Source organism: Gopherus flavomarginatus, chromosome 5 (assembly GCF_025201925.1).
Source record: "Gopherus flavomarginatus isolate rGopFla2 chromosome 5, rGopFla2.mat.asm, whole genome shotgun sequence".
NCBI classification, from domain to species: domain Eukaryota; kingdom Metazoa; phylum Chordata; order Testudines; family Testudinidae; genus Gopherus; species Gopherus flavomarginatus.
The window spans coordinates 149,050,536-149,076,908 of NC_066621.1; the positions used below are offsets into that span (position 1 = coordinate 149,050,536).

Consider the following 26,373-nt stretch of genomic DNA (forward strand, 5'->3'; position numbering starts at 1 on the left):
AAAACAATTTCTATCACTCCCTTCAGGTTTGTTGCAAAACCTTCCACCCAACCACTCATCTACCAAAGCTTGGATGCTTGCTTTACAAATGTATAATTTAATGCAAAAGTAAAACAGCTAAGTCCTAGAGTAAACTTTCAGGCATCTATAAAAACAACTCCAATACAGTACCTCTTGTTCCCTTAATAGCAATAGTTCATGTGAATGACTTGTTTCTTTGTATGCCAGATTCCAGCTGCTTCACTTTGTTTAATACTGACTTCAAAGTTTAAACACTGTCTTGTCTCAACAAATAACATCGCTCATGTGGCATTATCAAGTGCTTTCCCCAGTGCTCTGAATACAACACCTGCGGCTCTTTAATTCAATATGTTCTAAACCTCCTAAACGGAAGTAACCTTTTAAAATCTTTTGGTTTCCCCTCACCTCCTCTTTGCCTTTTTTCTTTTTTTTTTTTTTTTTGGTGCACAATGAAGCTTTACATCTGGGTTCTATTTGCAAAGACCTTTAACAAGAATAAAGAGCATGTATGTTGGTAGGTTCTTTTAGGATAGTGACTGTTAAGAAAAAGAAAGCCAAATGAACTCAAAGAATGTGACTTAATAGCTACAGATAACAAAACACTTCACCTGTGGCTCTTACCTTTAAGTAACAATGTGAGGTACATATTGGGCTCAACATGTGTCCGATCCATGTCTCCTTGGGAATCTGTGTTGTAAAAACACTCATTTTAATATAGAATCACAGAATATCAGGGTTGGAAGGGATCTCAGGAGGTCATCTAGTCCAACCCCCTGCTCAAAGCAGGACCAATCCCCAACCCCAACCCCCAATATCTGGTCGAAGTGAAGAGTTACTAAGTACGGAAACACAAGAAGGATTCTGTTCCATAAAAATCAAACTTATCCCAGATTTGCTGGACTAAAATATAACATGAGAAACAGTCTCATCTTGATCCAAGTGGTTTGCATGCAAAATTGAAAAGAGAACATATCCTACAGTGGTTAGTCACTTATGTTGCTAATTATAAGTAGCAATATTTTCAATTTAGATGCATGTCTATCTGTACTTCCATATACTGACTACATAATGTAATGCTCCTGGAACGTAATCTCTTATAGAATTGGAACCATAGCGTATAAGAGAAGAATTAATCATATGGTCTCAAGATGCTACACTTATATAGTATAGGATATAGAATATGATATTCTAATCCCTACATCCAGTAATGACAATGAAATGCATAAACAGAATGGTTATCAACAGTTTCTCAAATAATTCCATCATACTAAATGAAGTTACTCTCCATCGTTTGAGATGAATATTTTTTAATAAACATCACATGTAAAAACGGAAAGCAAGCTATGGGGCCTAATCTTGCAGTCTTTATTCTGATTTAGATGGGAATTCCCCCTGAATGACAACTTAAGTGGGACCTATATTATAGAATCACAGAAGATTAGCGTTGAAAGAGACGTCAGGAGGTCACCTAGTCCAACCCCCTGTTCAAAGCAGGACCAACTCCAACTAAATCATCCCAGCCAGGGCTTTGTTAAGCTGGGCCTTAAAAACCTCGACAGATGGAGATTCTGCCACCTCCCAAGCTAACCCATTCCAGTGCTTCACCATACTCCTAGTGAAACAGTTTTTCCTAATATCCATTCTAGACCTCCCCCACTGCAACTTGAGACCATTATTCCTTGTTCTGTCATCTGCCAACCACTGAGAACAGCCTAGCTCCATCCTCTTTTGAACCCCACTTCAGGTAGTTGAAGGCTGCTATCAAATCCCACTCTCACTCTTCTCTTCTGCAGACTAAATAAGCCCATTTCCCTCAGCCTCTCCTCATACGTCATGTGTCCCAGCCCCCTAATCATTTTCGTTGCCCTCCGCTGGACTCTCTCCAATTTGTCCACATCCTTTCTGTAGTCCAGGGCCCAGAACTTGATGCAATACTCCAAATGTGGCCTCATCAGTGCCGAACAGAAGGGAATAATCTCTTCCCATGATCTGCTGGCAATGCTCCTGCTAATGCAGCCCAATATGCCATTAGCCTTCTTGGCAAAAAGAGCACACTGTTGACTCATATCCAGCTTCTTGTCGAAGGTAATCCCCAGGTCCTTTTCTGCAGAACTGCCGCTTAGCCAGTCGGTCCCCTGTATGTAGCTGTGCATGGGATTCTTCAATCCTAAATGCAGGAATCTTGTCAGATTTCTTTAGACCCAATCCTCCAATTTGTCTAGGTCACTCAGGAACCTGTCCCTACCCTCCAATGTATCTACCTCTCCACTCAGCTTAGTGTGATCCGCAAACTTGCTCAGGGTGCAATCTATCTCATCATCCAGATCATTAATGAAGATGTTGAACAAAATCGGCCCTACAACCGACCCCAGGGCACTCCACTTCAAACCGGCTGCCAACTAGACATCGAGCTGTTGATCGCTACTGTCATAAACAGACAGTTAAGGGTTAATAGAAGAGGAGTACTTCATGTCTCTTTTGCCTGTAAAGGGTTAACAAGTTCAGTGAGCCTGGCTGTCACCTGACCAGAGGACCAATCAGGGGACAGGATACTTTCAAATCTTGAGGGAGGGAAGTTTCTGTGTGCTGTTAGTTTTTGGTTGTTGTTCACTCTGGGGGCTCAGAGGGACCAGATGAGCAACCAGGTTTCTCTCCGATACAGGCTCTTATAAGTTCAGAATAGTGAGTACTAGGTAGATAAGGCGAGTTAGGTTATGTCTGTTTTCTTTATTTGCAAATGTGTATTTGGCTGGAAGGAGTTCAAATTTGTATTTTGCTGAAAGGATTTTAATTTGTACTCGTATACTTAGGCTGGGAAGGTATTCCCAGTGTCTATAGCTGAAAGACCCTGTAACATATTCCATCTTAAATTTACAAAGATAATTTTTACTGTTTTTTCTTTCTTTAATTAAAAGCTTTTCTTGTGTAAGAACCTGATTGTTTTTTTATTCTGGTGAGACCCCAGGGGACTGGGTCTGGATCCACCAGGGAACTGGTGGGGAGAAAGGAGGGAAGGGGGAGAGAGAGCTTAATTTTCTCCGTGTCAGGATTACTTTCTCTCTCAGGGAGAATCTGGGAGGGGGAGAGAGAAGGAGGGGGGAAGGTGAATTTTCCTCTCTGTTTAAAGATTCAAGGAGTTTGAATCACAGTGATCTTCCAAGGTAACCCAGGGAGGGGAAGCCTGGGAGAGGCAACGGTGGGGGAAAGGGTTTACTTGCCTTGTGTTAAGATCCAAAGGGTCTGGGTCTTGGGGGGCCTTGGGGGTCCCCGGGCAAGGTTTTGGGGTAGCCAGAGTGTACCAGGCACTGGAATTCCTGGTTGGTGGCAGCGCTACAAGTACTAAGCTGGTAATTGAGCTTAGAGGAATTCATGCTGGTACCCCATCTTTTGGACGCTAAGGTTCAGAGTGGGGAATTATACCATGACAGCTACCCACTGAACCTGATGATCTAGCCAGCTTTCTACCTACTTTACAGTCCATTCATCCAATCCATACTTCTTTAACTTACTGGCAAGAATACTGTGGGATACCGTATCAAAATATTTGCTAAAGTCAAGGTATATCACGTCCACTGCTTTCCCCATATCCACCAAGCTTTGGAATTTACATTAAAAATATATACACTATCAGACATCTGTGATACAATGAGGAATTTAATGGAATCAAAGTATCTCTACCTAATTCCTACTCTTCTTCCTTTCTGATTATTTCACACTGCTGGAGGTGAGGCCAGGACTTCCATATATCTATGCTGTTTGGGGCAGGTGTGTGTGTGTGAGTGTGTGCGTGCGTGCGTATGTGTGTGTACACATTGGAGAGGGATGAGAGGCGCTCTAATCTTGACAGGGAACTCTAACTCCTACTGGAATACAAACAATAAAAACACCACAGCTAGGGCAAGTTGCTCTGCAAATGCTCATACTTCTATTTTCATGACTGAAAAACTTGTGCAAAACTTGGCTGCTTTCGTTATAAATCCAGAAGTCCCTCAGCAAACTTGGGCCAAGCTTCTAGTGAGCCTGGGTTGAGTTACAATTGAAAGGGAGGAATTTATGGTTAAAACATTCAGTTGTTTTGCACAAACAGTCATCTGCAGAGATTTTAACCTGTGACCTCTAGATCTAAAAGTATGAGCCTCTACTGGTTGAGCAAAGAACCCAGACTCCTTAGTTCAAAGGCTGTAGCAACTAATAATCCATAAGCAGACTAGATGGGCTACAAAGTACACTGTGTAAGCATGAGTTACATGTGGTTTTGACCTAAACTTGGAAGCTTCAGTCTCACTTGGTGTAACCTACTCTTAGTTTTCCTTTAATTTTTCTTTCATATTTTTCATGTAAACTGTAGTTTAAATGCAAACTATAAATATCTGTAAAAAAATGAAAGTTTCAGATCCCAAGTCAGTAACAGAAAGGGAGGCAATACCTTACAAGCTACCAATGTCTAAGGCAAAATATTTAAAAATGAGTTCCTCCTTCCTTCAAACAAGTCTGAGTTCAAGGTTCAGTGTTTTGCCCAAATAGTTGATGTTCCCACTAATGCCAAACAATGCTGAAAGGAACAACAAAGAAAGAAAAAGAAACATTCTTCAAAATCAGAAAGAATATAAGTTAAAAGATCAGCAGAGAAGGATAATCAGAAAGCAGCCCCAGAAGCAACATCTCTACTAGTCCTTTAAATGTGGGTTGCCTCGTTCTGTAGTGGATGTAGAGGGAATTGAACTCTGCCTAGTAACCCGTCTGGCCTGGCCTCATCCTTTTCTGTTGGTGTCAGAAAAATGCTTCCAATGATTTATGAAGAACTTATCAAATAATAAAAAAAAGTCAGTGCAGTTCATCTTGTACTCACATACAAAAGGAAAAAGACAGTTACCTTTCATAACTCTTGTTCTTCAAGATGTGTTGTTCATGTCCATTCCATTGTAGGTGTGTGTGCTTGCCACATGCACCGGTGCTGGGAGTTTTTCCCCACTTCTGGAAGAGCGTCCTGACAACATCCGAGTGGAGAGACCACAACTAGCATGTTCTAGACACCGGGGAGGTGTGAGGGTTCTAGCATGGATTCCATGTTGGATGCAGAAGTCCCACATTTGACCATAGCCCCTGCGTTTGCGGTGTACTGAGATGCGTTCCCCATCTGAGGTCAGATGCATCTGATATCAGGGAGACCGTGGGCTCACAAACAGCACACTTCCCAACACAAGGGCCGGATCAGATCACCACTGCAGGAAAGTAAGTACCTATGGCAGGATTGTGAGGTGCTTGTCCAGGTGATACCTGGCTGGGGAGTAGACCAACGCCAGCCACATCTGGAGAGGGCACAGTCTGAGTCTCGCATGCCAAACTACATATGTGCATGCAGCCATGTGCCCCAATAATTTGAGGCACACCCAGGCAGTGGTGATAGGGTGGCCATGACTTTGGCAAGCAGATCTGACGTTGCCTTGAAACTGGCCTCTGGCACGCAGGCTCTGGCAGAGTCAAGGACTGCTCCAATTAACTATTCTTTGAACCAGAACCAATGTTGATTTTTGTTCGTTTATCAACAGGCCTAGAGCTTGACAAGTGGCTCGCAACATCCTGATGCTGCACTGAACCTATACCTTGGAACAGACCTTAATGAGCCAGTCATTGAGGTATGGACAAATCTGGATACCCCTACGTCTGAGGTAGGCCACCACCACCGACATGCACTTTGTAAACACCCTTGGTGCTGTCACTAGGCCAAAGAGGAGCATTGCAAATTGCTAGTGGGTGGTCCCAACTACGAAACGTAGGAACCTTTTGTGCCTTTAAAAGATCAATATGTGAAAGTAAGCATCTTTCAGGTTGAGGGCAGCGTACCAGTCTCCCAGATCCAGGGAAGAAATGACGGAGGCCAGGGAGATGATGCAGAATTTCAGTTTCGTAAGATACTTGTTGAGGCTCTGCAGGTTGAAAATGGGCTGTAGCCCCTCCTTGGCCTTTGGGATCAAAAAATAACATGAGTAAAATCCTTTCCCCCTCAAGTGCAGAGGGACTTCCTCCACAGCTCCCACTCACAGAAGGCCCTGCACCACCTGAGGGAGCACATGCTCGTGCAAAGGGTCCCTGAAAGGGATGGGGAAGGTGTCAGATGGAGGAGTAGAAATAAACTGGAGGATGTACCCCCTTGCCACTGTGCTGAGGACCCACTGGTCCAACGTTATAGAAGCCCTGGGCAAGGAGGAAGAGAGAGAGACAGTTGAGAAAAGCAATGGTACTGGATCCAGGACACAGGCTTGAGTGCAACCTCAAAATACTGGCTGCAGGTAGAGCTCGAGGGAGCTGAGGGTGCCAGCTGTTGGCCTTGCCAGCACTTGTAGCTCCTACCCTTTCTGTGGAAGGGCACTGTCCAGGATTGGTTCCCGAACCTGTAGGAGTGCAGAGGTTTGAACTGCTTTTTCACGGGAGCTGGTGTGTAGAGGCCCAGCAAGTGCAAGGTAGCCCTAGAGTCTTTCAGGCCATGTAACTGGCGCTCTGTTTGTTCCGTGAACAGCACCAAGCCATCAAAAGGGAGGTCCTGGATGGACTGTTGAACCTCCACTGACAGGCCTGACAACTGCAGCCAAGATGCATGCCTCATGAAAATGGCCAAAGCCATGGTCCGGGCCACGGAGTCCGCCATATCTGAGGCCACTTGGAGTGCTGCCCTGGCCACAGCTCTGCCCTCATCCAAAAGAGCCAGGAACTCCTTCCTGGACTCCTCTACAGCGAGTCTGTAAACCTAGTCATGGACTGCCAAAATGTTAAAGTCGTAGCAGACAAGTGGGGCCTGATGGTTGGCCACTCTTAGCTGGAGGTTGGCCATCAAATAAATTTTTCTGCCAAAGAGATCAAGCCTTTTCACCTCCTTATTCTTAGGGGTCAATTCTAGTTGGCCCTGACTATCACACTCATTGGCCGCCAATACCACCAGTGAGCTAACAGCGGGGTGTGTATTTAGGTATTCCAAACCTTTAACAGTGACAAAATACTGTCTCTCTGCCCTCTTGGAAATGGGGAGCAGGGCGGAGGGCATTTGCCACAAGGCTTTGCTCAGCTTTACCATTCCCTCATGGACTGGCAATGCCATCCTGGAGGGGGCTGCGGAGTCAGAGGGTTCTGCCAACTCCTTGGACTCTAATTCAGGTTCGAAGCCACCCTCTTAAGAAGCTCCTGGTGGGCTTTTATATCATCCTAGGGGACCATGTGGTAAAGTCCCGCTATCGCCTCATTAGGCAAATAGGATGAGGAGGCAGGTAATGGCAGGTCTGCCACCTCTGTGGCCTCCACCAGGGGAGCTCAGCTGGGGCTGACTGACCCTGGGGACCTTGGTCTGACTCTACTTCCGAGTCTGGGGGTGGTCAGGAGACGGTGTCAACTGCTTCTCAGATGCCCCTGAGACTGATCAGTGCCCTTGTGATGGTTGGGGAAACCCCCAGGGGTTCATAGCTCCCAGGAAGCCAGCCATTGACCGTGGCGACATGTGGGCACTGGTGGTCCTGATGGGAATGTTGATGACACCAGTGGGTGGCGCTGTCCTGCCAGTAGATCTTCCTCCTCATTCTCTGAGCCTGAGGGAGAGACATGTCTTGGGGACCAGGATGGTGCTGATGTCGCCTGTCTACCCCGATCCCGTCGGCTCTCTCCATGGGTCTCCACCGGTGACCTGTACCAGGAAGACTGTTCCCAGTGCTGCGCTTCCGATGACCAGTGTCACGTTGTCATTCGGTGGATCAGCGACAGTACCCCAGCGATTGATGCCTTGTGCTTTGAGAGCTGTTCTGTTCCGTGGATTGGGAGGATCGACATTCTGGCACAGGGGATTGACACCTTGCCCGTGGGGATCCGTATCAGCGAACCAGCGACAGGACTCTGGAGACCAGTATCTGGACTCTCCGGAGCAGTGCCATGAGTTTGGAGATCCATCCTGCCACTCCAGGGACTGGTGTTGGGACTCGGGAGACTGGTGGCACGCCTCCATAGGTCTGCGCCAGACAGCCAGCGAACAATGCCAGATCCCAGGGAACACTATCTAGAGTTCAGGGAATGACGCTGGGAACTCTGACAGGTAAGCTGGTTGCACTGCTCTGATGAACGGTGGTTGGGCACCCCCTGTGTCGGGGAGCGGTGCCACACCGCTGGGGACTGCTGGAGAAGTCCCAGAGCAGGTTTACCACTTGAATGGGGCACCTCACTGGCCAACACTGGAAGGGTCAATATGTCCTTAGTGGCCTGAAAGGCCTCCAGTGTGGATGGCACTGCCAGGTGCTGAATGCCTCTGCCGCTTCCCAGGGTAGTGGCTGGGTCATGAAGAAGGCTCAACAGGTGCCGAAGCCTGGCCACCATCTGGAGGGGTAAGAGCTGCCCTATGTGAGTCTTTGCTCTTCCCTGGCTCTCTCCTTCCCTTTACGGGACATAGGGGAACGCCCTCTCCTGGCCCTTTTCTGCTTTTTAGCCAGTACCATGAATGGGGATCAGCACCAGTCGGAGGCCAGTGCTGGCAGCGCTCTCCGCACCAAAGCTGCAGTGCTTGGAGTAGAGTCCGATCTAGCTGGCTCAGGGACCATAAATAGTGTTCTTAGTCGAATGTCCCGCTCCTTTTTGGTTTGGGTCTTGAAACTCTTACAAATGAGACACTCATCACTCACATGGGTCTCTGCAAACACTTCAGAGGACTTTGATGGGGATCACTGACTGGTATAGGTTTTTTGCAGCGGTCGCAAGGTTTAAAGCCCAGGGACTGGGGCATGCCCTGTCCCTAGGCTAAGTCCCGCAAGGAACTAACTATTTCTAACTTATACACTAGGGGAACTAATACCCTACTCAAACTTTCTAAGAACTATATACAAGGGAATTCTCAACTAGGCACAGTTGAGAAGGAAAGCTTGCCAAGGCAAGGAGATGTTCCAGCACCGTCACTGGTGGTAAAAAGGAACTGAGGGAGGGGGGAGCTGGTGGCGCCCCTTATACTGGTGCATACACGCACCACTCCAAGAGGGTGCCAGAGCCGGTTCCCAACGGATACCACTGAGAGAAAAACTGCTGAGCACACACACCTACAATGGAATGGACGTGAGCAAGCACTTGAAGAAGAACGTGTAATTTGTCCCCTGAAGTGGCTGGAAATGAACAAGGTCTCGCAAACAGAGCATCTCTTCATTTTGAGGGGGGTTTCTTTCCTGCCTCTGCTATCTTCCCAGGGGGTGAAAGAAAGGGGGACTACAAGGAAATGTCCAAATGAAGCTTCACACACTAGGTGCTACCTCAATGTACAATAAATAAGCAGAAGAAACAGAAAAAAGGAGACTTGGCTCACACCTGTCAGGGGAGGGGAGAATTTGTCTTCAAATATCTGAAAAGAGCTACTAAAAATATTAGTTACTTCAAATATATGAAAAATAGCAGGTGAAGTTACTACGTATGTTGTCTGGTTCTACTAAAAGAGGCAGGTGTCAACTGGGAGGAGCATGGCAAGCTGGACAGTAACTGTCTGGCTTCACTACAGACAGAGAACTTTGATAAAGAGCTTGCGGAGTTATAAGAATCAGAAAAATGTTAGTCGAGAAATGGCAGAACTTTACTGTCATTAACTTTGAGGATGCTTAATATTAGTCCCTCTGGATTTTTTTTTAATTCAGCAAAAATAATTTTTTTAAAAAAATTTGCCCTATCTAGATCTTTTTCTCATTTTCTACAAAGTTTGACAGTTAGGTTAAGGGGAAATTGATATTAAGGTATGTTATAAAAATATCTGTAATGTTTAGTTCCAATAGTTACTTCTGACACTGTTTTGGGGTCTTAAGCATACATTTAATGTCAGACTTTAGGGGGAAAGCAGCAAGTATTAAACATGCACGCATCCAGATTATTAGTTGTGGGAATTACCACTCAACACCAGTATTACAGAAATTGGTCGGCACATCCCTGCTTATGCAGACATACACATTCACTACAACATAGCAGTAGTGCTGGCACCAGAGAGACTTCCTGTCTTTACCTATTAATTGTAATAATACTCTCTCCAGTGAATCTAAATCCTGACAGTACCTGAGATTAGAGCACTGATATTTTAATAATGAAGTAGCAGGTAGAATCTCATGGTCAAACATATTTTTAAGCTTTCACAGTTGTTTATTTTTGTTTTATCATTTCTGAGGGTATCAGGAGAATACTTAAAACTGAATTGACAAATCAAAGTGTTTCAAATGCATTCAGACTCTTGCAGTTCACACATTTGACATAAAAGCTGGTGCCAACAATGTGTCTGAAGAAATGAAGGAATTCTCTCAATAAAGGCTATATAGCGCAGTGGGTTAGTGTGTTGTCCTTTGCCCTCCAAGAACTTTTGCTCAATGTAGCCTGGCTTGCATAGTGAAAATTATCTGTAGTTTGGTGACTCCTGCACTGGCTTTAGCACACAACTGTCCATATTAAGCCACCACACAATTCACTGTGACTGACAGTGTCTGCTTATGAAACAGGTTCAGTGTGTTGCAGGTCAAGACTGAATATGTATGTGTAGAACTCCATGGGAAGCATGCACTCACCCGCTTACGAAATGTCACGTGTCTTCCAGCACTATTAATCCCTCATTTTCATTAGGACTCAAACATTCTCCTATGAATTTAAGAGGGCAAGATTATGGGAGCAAGTGTAATAGAGCATAAGCCAGCCTCTTAATATTTAAAGACACTGAGTGTAATCGTGGTCTCACCAAAGTCAATGGTAAAACTCTGCCAGCAATGCCCCTCTGCCATATACATTGGCCAAATCAGACAGTCTCTACATAAAAGAATGAACACAGATCAGACGTCAAGAATTATAACATTCAAAAACCAGTTGGAGAACACTTCAATCTCCCTGGTCACTCTATTACAGACCTAAAAGCCGCAATATTACAACAAAAAAACTTCAGAAACAGACTCCAATGAGAGACTGCTGAATTGGAATTAATTTGCAAACTGGACATCATTAAATTAGGCTTAAATAATGACTGGGAGTGGATGGGTCATTACACAAAGTAAAACGATTTCCCCATGTTTATTCCCCCCGCCCCCAGTTCCTCATAACTTCTGTCAACTGCTGCAAATGGACCATTCTAATTACTACTACAAAAAGTTTTATTTCTCTCCTACTGGTAATAGCTCACTTTTCACACGTAACTAACTTTGTAAAACAAACTGAAAAAAATCCAAATTTGTATCAAATGCACCAAAAGTAAGATTCTGTATATTAATTAATGTAAGTTTCTGTAAATGACCAGAGATTGAGTACCAATATTTTAAATAATCTAATACTCACATAATCCATGTATTGTTTTTAAATACTTTATGTTGACTCTTCAAAAATTATAAAAATTTCCATGTGGAAATATTTTGCCTGGAATCAGATTAAAGTATTTTAACTATAAATACTCATCATTTTAAAATATCCATATTTGAATGTAATTACATAATTTTAATGCATACACTACTCCAAGACACTACATTTATCTGAAATACTGAGTAAATTTTTTTCTCTGAAAAAAGTAAACAACCAGATCTTGAACAAAAAGACCCGTTAGGTCACCATTTTGCTGAGAACTGTAGTTTCATTTCATTTGAGTGCTATACTCTTTGATAAATATTCCCAGAACAAACACTTCTAATTCTAAAGTTGACAAACTCTTGCCAAAATGATCGCCTTTAAGAACATTTGTTAGATATCAGACCATAGTGGTTAAAAGCCTGTGGGCTTGTCTACACAGCACTGTAGTTCAGACTGCAAGGCTGAGAACTGCAGCAGGCACTAGCATGCAGTGCTCTAACTACCCACTCTAGATGCTGATGCAAACTACAAGGTACCTAGTTTGTGTTAACTCAGTCCTGCTGCTGAAAAGAGAACTACGTTAACAATCACTAAACATCTTATAATTCGCACCAGCAGCATCTACATGGGGCAGTTAGAGTGCAACAATTCAGTGCACTTTGCAGTTCACACCTCATAGTACATACTACAGCACAACACAGACATCAACTCTGTGCGTGCACATTCCAACCAGACATCAGTTAACTTAAAAAAAAATATTTGCAATTAGCAAGTCTAGGATATTTTAGAGAGGCGACTCCATATTTCTGTTTATCACGTTTGAAAACCCACTGCAGGAGACTTTACTAGTAAGCACCAATAAAAAGAGATAGAAAAATGTGAACCATCTATTTATAGGCCAATTGTAGCGCAGGCATTTGCAATGTAAGCTTCCTTCTGCTGCTCTGCCAAAGATCCCCTAAAGCTTTGATTTGAAGAAATCACCTAATGGAAAGATAGGAGGTAATCCTGCCTTTACAGCATCTTAAACAGTAGCCTAGGACCAGAGGCACAGAAAGGTTTGCTAGCAAATCTGCCATCCTTATCTTATATAATTTGGGAGCTTTGCAAAATGTAAAAACTTTACTAACTATGTATGACAGAAAATGGCAAACATTCCCCTTTGCAAAATATTCATAGCCAGTCTGAAGAGAAGGGAGGCACGGGCATGGATTTTAGTTGGGGAAATATATGTAAGAGGAAGTTTAAAGAGATACTTCAGTGTAGGGAAAGGTAGAAGAACTCCAGGTGAGGTAGTGGTATCAAGTGATGTATTTTAGCAACAGTAGATTTATACAGTTTCTAAATTATTAAATTCTATGGCTATTAGTCAATTTTGTACTAATGAGAATTCTACTGGTGCTAAAATACATCACTTGATACCACTACCTCACCTGGAGTTCTTCTACCTTTTACTACACTGAAGTATCTCTCTAAACTTCCTCTTACATATATTTCCCCAACTAAAATCCATGCCCATGTCTCCAAGCCTTCTGGCTACTATGAGGCGCAACACTGTGAAATGGGCATGACTTGACAGTTTCATTACTGTTCTCAGATTTCTGAATAGCAGCAGGGAAACTGAGAAGACTTGCTAATATCAGTAGCTACTCTGTGAAAAACTGTGAGCAGCAAAGTGGTCTGGCTACATACTCAGGAAGACAACACTGCATTGATTTATACTTTGTTCTTATTTGGGATATTGTCCATGAAGGCTAAAGGTATGAACTTTTTTTTTTTTTTAATGAAAGCTTAAATTCTGGTGAAATTGGTGGCTTAAGCTCACTGAGGAAAACTGTGAGAGTAGATTTTTCAAGCCCTGAATATTTGGTGGTGATATAATATACACTTCAATGCTTTAAAATGATGCTGACTCCAACAGTCTCATTTCATGTATGCCAGCAAGTAGTAGCACCAAAGACAAAATTATTATCTAGAAAGCTACAGTTGGGATATTCCTAAAATTCAAAAGAACTTGCACAATATAGCAAGTGTCCACAAAAATGGCAGCTATGGCCCTGACCCTGCAAACATTTTATATTTAACTTTATGCAGTAAATAATCAGAGAGCTGAGATCTAATTTAGTTATACTAGTGTGTCATCTGCTTACCATACAACTTGCAACCTAAATTGTTAAGTGGCATAAAACAAGGAATAGTTTTAAGTTAGGCAAAATAAGACATTTCCATTTTGTTACTAAAAAAAGAATTATATGTCATTGGTAGAGATGTGCTTACATTACTAGGTTTTAAAACATCTTCTGGCATCTATTTTCTTCCTCTCTCTCTCTCTCTCTCTCTAATATATTTACACATCACACACACACTTTTCATAACTTAGATTCAGGTAATCTTTAAGGAGTTTCTTCACTTCTGAATGTGTAGGAGTTGTATCTATATAACTCACATTGTAAATTTAAATAAATATATATGTGTGGACACACACATACACACTCCCCCAGACCCTCGCTAGAACGTGGGATTTGGTATCCATGCATGGTACCGCACACGGCCGTGAATGCGTTGTATGCGAATGCACACTATATAGACACTAGCGAGGGTCGTGTGTGTGTGTGTGTGTGTGTGTGTGTGTGTGTGTGTGTGTGTGTGTGTATTGATTTGAATTGATTTAAAACCATATATAGATAGGCATATAGAATATACATAAGTACATACAGGAGAGAGAATTGATTCCAGAAGATGTTTTCAAACCATGGGCGTGCGTGCATGAGTGTGTGAGTGAGAGAAAAAAAAATTTATTTACGGCAATGAACTGGGATTCAGAAGATTTGGGTTCAGTTCCTGACTCTGACAAAGACTCACTGTGTGACCTTGGGCAAGTTAATTAATTAATCTCTGCGTTCCTCAGTGCTGAACTATCAAAGATAATACTATTCCCTTTTTCATACCCCTTGCCTGTCTTGTTTATTTAGACTGTAAAATCTTTGGGGGTGGGGAGGGTCTCTTACTACGTGTTTGTACAGCACTTAGCACAGAAGGGCCCTCATAGTGGCTGGCGCCTCTGAATGCTTTTGTAATACAAAGAATAGTTTTATAGCACAAATTACAGCACAAAGGGTCTGAGCCTTCCCTCTTATTGAGAGACAAAATTAATATACGATTGCAGAATTCAATATTCTGTACTGTTCTGTTGTTTTAGATGACAATTAAAAAAAAAAATTAAGTGAGGTAGATTCAATGCTAGCTAGAGCTGATGACATTGTTCACATGATCTGCGTTTGTTGAGCGAAAATAAGCCCCTTGTCTCAACAGGAAATCTATTCTAAATCTGATAAAGAAAAATCCTAGTTAAGAAGCATTTGCTTGTTTTATTTTCACTTATCAGGCTTTAATGTAAGGTATACCATAGCAAACGAATTTAAACAAAATTAAGTGAGGACAGCTATGCTATCACTAAACATTACTCATTTCACATACATTAGCTTTTGAAAAGAATACACAGTGATGTCTCAGATACAGGAAGCTGTTACAAAATAAAAACTAGACCATGACAAAAAAACTAAAGAAAAGCTTTAAAGAATTTTTGTTGAATACAGAGTTCAGCAAAAATGTATTCTGTTCACTGTACACACGACACCAATGGGAATAAGAGCCAGTCCAAGTTCTAAATTACCATTACTTGGGTAATAGTTTCAAGCTGCAAGGCACAGCTGTATAGACCCAGCCAGACAGGCTATCACAGTAATGCTTTGATAGCATGAGGCCCTTAAGTGTCAGGATATAGAAAAGGCAGCAGTTGTTGGCTGTGAAAACAGTCTGATACAAACCAGATGGGGACTTACTTGATGGGCAACACAAAGGAAAACAATTGGCTCATTCAACAAAGTCAGGCCACTGCCCCAGAGAATTAACAGAAGACAATAACCATCAACCAGAGTTGATACAAACAAGAAACAGCCATGTGGTTATGGCTTAAGGAATTGTTTCTCCTCAGACTAAACAAAGTTTTGATTTCTAATTCGTATATTCATTAATTTTAGTCTAGTTTACAGGCCCCTCTTCCTCCAGAGTCTTCTGTAAAATTCATTTACAGAACTTCTGCTTTCCAACACCTATTTAAACAGGAAAAAGTTATATGACAATGAAGGAATATATTATTTTAATGTTTCCTGCAGAATGTTAAGACCACAGACGGCTTTGTAAATTTCAGAAAACCATGGCAGATCCACCACTAGCTCTGAAATACATAATATTACTGTGGCAATCTTTAATAATACTTTTTTTAAAAAATGGACAAAATCTACTAATCACATGTCAGATAAGTATATACACTCATATAAAAATGCTTTCCAGTTTGTGCAGATTTCCTTGACTTTACCTAAAGTGAACCCAGACTGATTATGGTACTGTGTAACAGTCGCATTGGCCTGCTAAACCCAGGGTTGTGAGTTCAGTCCTTGAGGAGGCCACTTAGGGATCTGGGGCAAAATCAGTACTTGGTCCTGCTAGTGAAGGCAGGGGGCTGGACTCGATGACCTTTCAGGGTCCCTTCCAGTTATATGAGATAGATAGGCATAAAAAGCTGGTTTTGGAGTAATTTATAGTTCTAAAATAAAAATAAGCTGGCTATTTCTATAGGTCATAACTCATAAAACTTCACTTTTAGCATCAAGCTTGCAAAATATTATAGTCCAAAATCTTAATTACTCTTGCAATTTTATTGCAGGAAATATAAAAGTGACATATGCTGAAGTTTTGATTGCAAATGACTTATTGAGAATGCACAATAAGTCAGACCTGTAAAGGCCTCCTGCAAAACTAGACTCAGATTAAAAAGATCCTCACAATTTTTCCCTACTGCATATTTTAAAGCATCGATCCTGAAGGCTCTGCACAGCAGCTATCCTTTGAGATCAAAATGGTATACTCTTACAGAACAATCAACTCTGCTACCTAGTCTACCTTAGGGATCACTGATGAGAGATGAGAAGTCTGCTCTGCTCCACAAGTGCTTTCATTCCTCACAGACTGATGCAATAAAAAGGCCAGGTTTAAAAGGTGAATTTATGATCCACCTGTAACAGCCCAGAATGCCACAGCTAGGCCACTGGATGGGTTGGGAATCAGTTCATTTTTTCACAAAATATTTAACAAAGAAAAATAGAGTCCTAACACAGAAGCTTCATTCTCTGTTGGGCTAATGAAGGATGCAATAGTGAACTGTCTTGTCAATTCATTCCCAGTTTTTAATTAGTCTAGTCTGCAAATGTGGTTCTACTTGCAAAAAAGTGACTAAAATGGCACCTTTTTGACCTATTTGATCTTCTCTCTGAACATATTCACATTCATATCTGCTCACTTTAGTGACAAAAGTAACTTGGTACATGTATCACCACTGCAGAGCCAACACCGCAAAAGAGTAATGAGCAGATTCCATTCTGGCTCATGCATCTTTATCAGCATAATGGTTAACTAATTTCCAAAAGCAGGGCCAAATGCTAACAAACCCACATGAAGACATAGAGTTGCCACAGGTGTAGCAGAGAGCAAAATCTGGCCTGTAGAATCATTATCCGACACTCAGTTCCTACGTTGAGCCTGCAGACCTGACAGTCAGAACACATTTGTGTATGTAAGCTGAACAACTCTGATACAGGTCCCTTCAGAATGCCATTTCTACTGAGCCACTCATCAGAAGAGAAGACCCCCTCAAGCTGCTCCTTCTTCCAGCCTTATGTTCAAGAGAGGAGGAAAGAGGAACTGATTGTTCTTCAGAACCCACTCCTGATTGCACCAGCAGATCCATGAGCTGCAAAGGCATTGGCTCCAAAGAAATGTCTTCAGACATTCTCGGTGCAGAAAACACCTCTGGCAATGACAAAACCCTTAGGCTCAGCTGACAAAGAGGGTGGCACACACTGACCCTCTCTGGCATCAAAGGTCCCCAATTCACAAGAAGCTCCTTGAACATGCTTGACACCCAGGAAGCCTCATTTTCAGTAGCAAGGGTGCGTTGTGTAGCCTTGTTGTTTGTACATTCCTAGGCTCAGCTCTTAGTACAGGAATAAACCACATATACTTTTAAGAAGTTAATTGTGTATTTACACAATAACTCAAACTAGTAAATACTTCCTATTTAAAAATTCCATAGTTATGCTTTACATCACACTGGCCATTATGACCTGTCAAGTAAACAGCACAAACTCAGAGACCTACAATTATGGTTTTGTGAGTATAAAAGCACAACTTAAAATAACGGAAATTAAACATCTGTCAAAAAATACCAAGCTGCTGTCACGCAGCCCTTAAAGTAATGCAACTCCACCTTGTCTGGTAATATGTACATTACATAAGATCAGATAACAATATTAGACCCTAATATTATTACCTATCTGTAACAACTAGAGTTAAGAGGGAAGTCACCAGGCCAGTTCACGTTTTTAACATTAAGTTTGAACTACCTTGATTTTGTGCTCTTGACTCAGAAATTTAACAGACTCTGTATGACCTGTGCAATATTCATTTTGTTTTCTATACACAGTTTATGATTTATTATTTTGTACTTAGTCCACAAGCCTGTCTGATGTTGAAGAATAAAAATTGATAGGATGTCAAAATAATACCATACACAAAGAAGAGCCAGAGCCTCTCCCTAGCCAAAGTCTGGAAAATTTGCATTTTACAAAACTGGAAAGCTATTTTGTAACATCCTCAGTAGCTATCTGGCCTGTTCAGAACTATGCAGAAGAGTTGCTGCTGCTTTAAAGCAATACACCATGATTAAAGATTAAAAAACAAAAACAGAACAGTGCCCTAAGTGACAAGAGATTATTGTCTATTAGCTTTTCCATATGAACTCCTAATTATTTTCTTCTAAATGGCAGAATTCATAAGTAACAGAACATAGTAGTGGACAAAGCTTCAGGGTTTAAGCCCTCTTCACCACTTAATATAATATTTTCTACTTGTTAATGAGTACAGCAAAAGGCAGTTTTGAGCTAATATGTGTTTGAGAGGAAAATTATTTTTTTATATTCTGCTTTCAAAATTTCAATTTTGTTGAAGAAAAAAAATGCATAATCAGTTTTTACACTCACATGCTTGAGCAGACATTGCTACAAAATTTAATCCTATCCATACATCGGGAAACAAGCAACAGCTCATGCATGCCTGCTATGCTCTTTAGCTATCAATTCTTATAATATTTTTAGGGAGAAGGAAGCGCTGGCAGACTATTTTATTAATAACATAAATTGCCAATGGACAGAGCTGCAGTCTGAATTATACCGTTTCCCTTAACTTGAAAGATATCCTGGATAACATTCACTTTACATTGTTACCTTACATGAAAATTTACCAGGAGCAGAGAGTTTTGAGAAATGTAACAAATGGGAGAGGAGAAGAGACCTAAGTGTTTTTGCATATTGACTAATCTTTGTAACAGTTTATTGCGATCACCTGGTGCATTCGACAGTCAAATGTCAAATCTGCTACAGAAAACCTAAGCTCTGCACACAGCATGAAAAGGGAACGCTGGCTCATCTCAGGGAAGCGAGGCCAATAAACAAACAAATAAATCCACAGATAAAATACTAACTGCAGTGTATGGGCACAGCAAGGGCATATTTAAGTTTAGCCGTTTTACAACAGAATATTCTGGCACAGGTATGTTCAAATATGTCTATGAAGCCAACTGTTCAAATACATGTCCCAATCGGCTAGTTTAGTCTTTCTAGTCATGTCATAGCAGTGCGCCAACTACCACCAGTGCAGGGACATGGAACCTTGTCACCAAGAACTTTTTTAAAAAGCCAATTACGTTTAATGGGTTAGGGAGGCATAATATGTAAATATACTTCCCCCACTGTAAAAGTAAATATTGCAGGTTTTAGCTGCAAAGGCAGCTGTCTCATCACTCAGGTTATGCTACCTGTATCAACATACCTGATCACCCCTCTTCTCTCCCACCAACCCATCTCAGTTACAGCCAGCTGGACTCCTTTAAAGTTTTCATTTTGATTTGGTCGGTTGATTTGGGAGTTGTTTAGGGGCTGTCTTAAGTAGAGTAAAGCTAAAAGACGCTCAGCTTTCTCTCTCTAGGGACAGCCAGATACACTGCAGAGGAAAGCAGAAGTAGCTCATTTCACTGCTAGATACTGGAGTTTCTCTAGCCGCTGAACTATAAAGAGCAAACTCTGCTTTCCCCCACAACCCAGACCAAACAATGAACACATGCAAAATGGCAAAAATAAGGTTTTCCCTCCATTTTCTCTTATCACTTTACCATGAACCATCTCTTCATAGCTGAAGGCTTGCAAGCTCTTGAGGGTCTCTGGGTGTGGATGTACACACAATGTAGACACTGGGACCTCTGGGTACTATTTCAATATAAATGTTTGTTTATAAATAATAATCTTCCCTAAAACTTGATTCTAAACTAGTTTTAAATACTCTCATAGCAATAAGTCAAGCGAGGACATGCACTCTGTGGAATGCTGATGCACATCTCATTTGGACAACTTTGTGCCTCATAACACATGCACAGCGTGTGCCAAGACCCTATTAACGCACACTCTCTTGTAGCTAACTGGTATAAAAATCAAGTGTCTCAATTTACTTTTCATTTGTTTTTAGTAACCCAAAGTAATAGCGACATGATTAAATGAGAATCCAGCCCTAGGAGTCTAATGCCCTGTCATTATAAGGGGGCCTTAAAATTGGTGTAAAGCCCAGAATGGTATAAAGAAGCCTTAGTATAAATGAAAATTAAGCCCAGAAGTAGGGTGACCAGATAGCAAGTGTGAAAAATCAGGACAGGGGATGAGGGGTAATAGGAGCCTATATAAGAAAAAGACCCAAAAATCGGGACTGTCTCTATAAAATTGGGACATCTGGTCACCCTACCCAGAAGGGACCTTTATGATCCTTTAGCCTGACCTTTTGAATAACACAGGCCAAAGAACAGTTAAGGACAGTTTACTTTATTTGAGGCATGTCAATTCTCTTTTAAAACCATGGGCACGTAGTTGGAAGCGATATTGTGAGAAAGTTCTTCTCTGTAGGGAAAAGTAACTGGAAACAACTCTCAGGCTGATGTAAGCATTAAATACATGGGGAGTCTCTGTCTGGTAAGTGGCTTGCACAAGCCAATTAATTTTTTGTGTCCCCCATTTCTGTAAGCGATGTATGCATGAAAGGGGAAGGCAGGTCAGCTGCTCCAGCTTGCTACCATCTGCTTTTATTCAGAATTACTCAGGATCAGTGCCAGTGGGATCAGTGCCCATCTAGGGTTTTGTGTTTTGTTCCCCCCCCTTTACAATGAAGGCAACAGCAATTACTGTAAGTTCCCAAAAGTGCATGCAAATCACAACACCACCACAAAGCTGCTTTAGTCAGATGCTAGCATATTTAAGAATCCCACATACACTGTGAGAAAGATGATTTTGGCAAACAAATTTTGGACTGACTAGAGGGGAGCGAGGTTAGTATCCAGAAGACCCAAGAGTTTGTCTGGCATTCACTGTGGGGCCAAGGAGCTGTGGGGTCAAGTCCCACCTGTGGTGCACAAGTGCCTTTGTGGGTCATCCAACACTTACTCAAAAGTTCTGCAGATCCTCTGGGATGAAGAGGAGACAAGTGGAGGGAGATAATAGCAAGGTATCACTGACCCAAGCAGAAACTAAGCCCCTTAAAATGGCTCCCAAAAAATAAATAAAAATTGTCAAAGGAGTATGTTTGGTAATTACACATTTGGAACTAGCTCCAAGTGTAAGGGTAGTTATTAGGGACAGGGATCTGCTTGCTCTGTTGCCTCATGTGCACAGTGCCTGTTGGACAAGGAGTGCTAGAGGGAGCAATACTACTACTTTGTTCTTATCCAGAACCTTCCAACTAAATATATCAAAGCACGTAAGTGCAGTGAGATGTAGACAACTATTCGCTTAATTAGAATCCTGCTTGGAAGTTCCCTGACCCATGCATATTTAGAGACATAAAACTACAAAAAAAGTGCAAGAATGTCCAAAATAAGTGTTCTCATATTGCAGCTGTGCATTCTTTAACCATCTCAAATAATCTATGTTCGTACTGGATTCTCTTCTGGATACCCAGGGCTTAAGGAAAAATACCAGGAAAACAAACTGAGGCAGAGAAGTCTCTGAGTATAAGAAATGAAGCAGGGCTGTTGTGAGAACTATCTAATCCTAATGAAATATGGTAAATGAAGGGTCAACCAAACGGGCATGGAAATGTGCTACCTGAAGTTACTGTAAATGAAAAAACTACCTTACTAGGGAAAAAATAAAAGAAATACATGCACAGCCCCATAATGTTTGAAAATACATCCCAGAAAATACATGCCCAGAAGTACGGGGAAGGGGTAGTGGGGGGTTGCTGCCAGTATCAATGATTTATTTGTCCCAGCTCCCACAACAATGGCTTGCAGAATGCCAGCAATCATCCATAACATTCACCCCAATATTTTAAGAAAAAGCCTTTTCAATATCATTGCACTGTAGTTTATGATGTGAGATACTGTAATGTTACAAAAGTTCCTTCTCCCACCCCTTTTAAAGACACTTCCAGTTTGTCTTGTAGATATTAAAATTATTTCTGGGGTTCTTGAGGCAGCAGTATGAACACTAAGTGTTGTGGTAACACCACATCAGTGATGGCTGAGAGGGCACTGGCCCGGAGAGCACCTATACTGTTTTAAAGCACTTTTACATGTTTTAAGAATATCAGCCTGAGCTGACTGTTCTTTAAGTTTGTTTTTTCAGAAGGGAAAATTTTTGGAAAGTTTGGTCAATTTTTGGCTGATTTTGAACTATCAAAACATGTGCAGGTAGGGGAATGCAGGGTTGCATGTTCTTCTATTGCTCGTATTTTTTCAGATGCTTCCTTTGTATTTGAATAAGTGTTTTTTTGATGATGATGTTTTTTAATTCAACACTGGATAACTTGGAATTCATTTTTTAAAATACTCAGAGTTTCTAAAACATCAAAATTATTATACAAGGTGTCACACAAGGGTAATTTGCCCACCTGGAAGTGTCTGAAAATAGTGGGACTTCCTCGGATGGAAATCCAAATGACCTCACATACTCCTTGCAGTCACTGGCAGTGCCGGCTGCTTAATCTCCTGTGGGAGGGGGATGACAGTTGGTAGGAGCATCTTTCCAAAGCTGGGGCCCCGAGGAGGGACCTACAAGGCCTTACCTGCCCACCGCAGTCATTGCTGCTCATCCTTTTTCTCCCACTTCGTATCAGCAGAATACATATCAGTGTGAATTTCAGTTATTCCACATTCAAATAAATATGTGAGGAGCATAAGTTATTCTCATGCCTGAAAAGTAAGCCAAGCAACTGAATGAAATAAAACAATGTTAACACCATGCTATGACTGACATTTTAAATGTACAAAAGACAGGAAATTCAAAGTCATTGTTCCCAAAGCAACTGTAACTCAACCACATAGTAAAAGATGGTTACTCACCTTTGTAACTGTTGTTCTTCGAGATGTGTTGCTCATATCCATTCCAATTAGGTGTGCGCGCGCCGCGTGCACGTTTGTCGGAAGATTTTTACCCTAGCAATACTTGGTGGTCGGCTGGGTCGCCTCTTGGAGTGGCGCCATTACGGCGCCAGATATATACCCCTGCCAACCCAACGGCCCCTCAGTTCCTTCTTGCCGGCTACTCCGACAAAGGGGAAGGAGGGCAGGTTTGGAATGGATATGAGCAACACATCTCGAAGAACAACAGTTACAAAGGTGAGTAACCATCTTTTCTTCTTCGAGTGCTTGCTCATATCGATTCCAATTAGGTGATTCCCAAGCCTTACCTAGGCGGTGGGGTCGGAGTGAGATGTTGCAGAATACAGAACTGCTGAGCCAAAGGCTGCATCATCTCTGGACTGTTGAACCAATGTGTAATGTGAGGCCAAGGTGTGAATCAATGACCAGGTAGCTGCCCGACATATTTCCTGGATGGGAACATGGGCCAGGAAGGCGGCAGATGAAACTTGAGCCCGAGTAGAATGGGCAGTGAGGTGGCTAGCCAGAACGTGAGCCAAATCATAGCATGTAAGGATGCAGGACGTTACCCAAGATGAAATTCGTTGGGATGAGACCAGTAGGCCTTTCATCCGGTCTGCCACAGCTACAAAGAGCTGAGGCGACCTTTGGAAGGGTTTTGTTCTCTCAATATAAAAGGCAAGAGCCCTGCGAACGTCTAGCGTGTGCAGCTGTTGTTCCCGACACAATGGGTGCAGCTTCGGGAAAAAGACTGGAAGGAAGATGTCTTGATTGACATGAAAGGAGGACACCACCTTAGGGAGGAAGGAGGGGTTTGGTCGCAGCTGTACCTTGTCCTTATGGAACACCATATACGGGAGGTCCACTGTCAGGGCCCGAAGCTCAGATACTCATCTTGCCGAAGTAATAGCAACGAGGAAGGCTGTCTTCCAGGAAAGGTACAGCAGTGAGCAGGTGGCTAGTGGTTCAAAAGGAGCACCCATAAGCTTGGCTAGCACCAGGTTGAGGTCCCAGGTAGAGGTCGAGCGTCTAACTTGTGGGTACAAACGTTCCAGTCCCTTGAGGAACCTTGAAACTATGGGGTGAGAAAAGACTGATCGGCCATTTTCCCCTGGGTGGAAGGAGGAGATGGCTGCCAGATGCACCTTTATGGAAGAGACCGCTAGGCCTTGTTCTTTCAGGGACCAGAGGCAGTCCAGGACAGTACGAAATGACACCTGCGTGGGGACTGAGTTATGCTGAGCACACCAGCAGGAGAAATGCTTCCACTTGGCCAGCGGGAAAGGTGGAAAGGTGTAGAGTAGGTGCTTCTTCCATGGGATGAGGAAAGCGTCCCTGGAAGGAGCAGAACACCTGGCATTTCCTGTTCTCTCAGGAGGCGAAGAGGTCTACGTGGGGAAACCCCCACTTCCGGAAAACAGAATGGATGACATCCGGACGGATCAACCACTCGTGAGACAGGAAGGATCTGCTGAGGTGATCCGCCAGAGTGTTCTGGACTCCTGGGAAAAAGGACACTACCAAATCGAACGAGTGGGCTATGCAAAAAAGTCCCAGAGGTGGAAGGCTTCTTGACAAAGGAGGGAGGAGCGTGCTCCGCCCTGCTTGTTTATGCAAAACATGGCCGTTGTGTTGTCCGTGAATACTGGCACACAACGGCCTTGGAGATGTTCTCGAAACACCTGGCATGCTAGACACACCGTCCTCAGTTCCCGCACATTGATGTGTAAGGCTAACTCTTGAGTTGACCAGAGGCCTTGAGTGTGTAGGCCCTCGAGTGAGCACCCCAACCCAGAGATGACGCGTCCGTGGTTAGGGCCATCGAGGGTTGAGGCGGGTGGAACGGCATCCCTGCACAGACTAGAGTGGGGTCTAGCCACCATGTTAGGGAGCCCAGAACCTTCTGGGGAATAGTGAGCACCGAGTCCAGGCTGTCCCTGCGTGGCCGGTATGCTGACGCAAGCCAGGTTTGAAAGGGACGGAGACTAAGCCCGCGTCCAGACTAACCCGCGGCATCGGCGGGTTAAAATCGATTGCTCGGGGATCGATATATCGCGTCTAGTCTGGACGCGATGTATCGATCCCCGAGCACGCTTACATCGATTCCAGAACTCCATCAACCCGAACGGAGTTCCGGAATCAACATGGAGAGCCGCGGACATCGATGCTGCGCCGTCTGGACGGGTGAGTACCTCGATTTTAGAAATTCGACTTCAGCTACGTTATTCACGTAGCTGAAGTTGCGTATCTAAAATCGATTTTAATACCCTAGTCTGGACGTGGTCATAGCCTGGCGTGTTTGGTCACAAAGGTGCAGGAGGCCATGTGGCCTACTAGACTGAGGCAGTTGCGCACCGAAGTTGTCGGAAAGGTTTGAAGACCTCGAATAATTGTAGACATTGCTTGAAAACGCGACTGTGGGAGGCAGGCTCTGGCCAGATTGGAGTCCAGAACCACTGCGATGAAGTCTATTCTCTGCGAGGGTGTCAGAGTAGACTTCTCTGTGTTGATCAGCAGGCCTAGGCTCCTGAAGAGGTCTTGGACGATGCACAGGTGGTGTGACACTTGTAACTGGGAGGTCCCTCGAATGAGCCAATCATCGAGATACGGGTAGACGTGTACCTGACGAGGCTGGAGGGAGGCGGCGACTAAAGCCATGCATTTCGTGAACACTCGCAGGGCTGCAGAAAGGCCAAACGGAAGTACGGTGAACTGAAAGTGTTGATGGTTGACCACAAAACAGAGGTGCCGTCTGTGTGGTGGGTAAATTGCAACGTGGAAACATGCGTCCTTCATATCCAGGGCGGCATACCAGTCTCCCGGATCCAGGGACGGGATAATGGTCCTCAGGGTTACCATGCGGAACTTCAACTTTATCATGAATTTGTTGAGTTCTCGCAGGTCTAGAATCGGTCGTAGACCTCCCTTTGCCTTGGGGATTAGGAAGTAGCGGGAATAAAACCCTTTGCCCCTCATGTCTTTTGGCACCTCCTCTGTGGCTCCCATGGCTAGGAGCGACTGTACCTCTTGTAAGAGGAATTGCTCGTGAGAGGGGTCCCTGAAGAGGGTGGGAAGGTGGGGTTGAAATAAACTGGAGGTGGTATCCCAATTCCACCGTGTGCAGGACCCAGTGATCGGAAGTTAGCTGGGACCAGGCAGGGAGGAAATGAGAGAGGCCGTTGACAAATGGAAGAAAAGCATCCGGGAAAGTAACTGATAGGCCGTCCTCGGGCGCCCCATCAAAAGTTCTGCTTGGGCCCCGCTGCTGGTTTGCGGGGGCGCTGATTTTGATGCTGTCGGGAGCCAGGCTGCCTCCGACGATTCCTTCTACCACGCCTTCTGTTAAAGTCCTGACATGGCCTAGGCGGGGCGTACGGGCGGTGTGGCTGGGGCCGGAAGGTCCTGCGTTGGTTCACTGGTGTGTGCATTCCCAGGGAGCACATTATGACACGATTGTCCTTCAGACTTTGCAATCTGGGGTCAGTATTGTCTGAGAAAAGGCCCTGGCC

At 43.3% G+C, this 26,373-nt stretch overlaps 1 protein-coding gene across 9 annotated transcripts in view; it reads right to left on the minus strand.

The window, feature by feature from the left end:
* KIAA0586 (KIAA0586 ortholog) overlaps nucleotides 1-26,373 on the minus strand; it is a 131,260-nt gene that overhangs the window by 16,462 nt on the left and 88,425 nt on the right. For 7 of the 9 annotated variants that reach the window (XM_050952505.1, XM_050952504.1, XM_050952506.1 and 4 more), the window contains 2 exons: nucleotides 14,340-14,402; nucleotides 643-708 (listed from right to left, as the gene is read on the minus strand). In XM_050952505.1, the coding sequence (XP_050808462.1) occupies nucleotides 643-708; nucleotides 14,340-14,402 (129 nt within the window). The remainder of the gene's footprint in view (nucleotides 1-642; nucleotides 709-14,339; nucleotides 14,403-26,373) is intronic. The other 2 variants (XM_050952508.1, XM_050952507.1) reach the window with 1 other exon arrangement.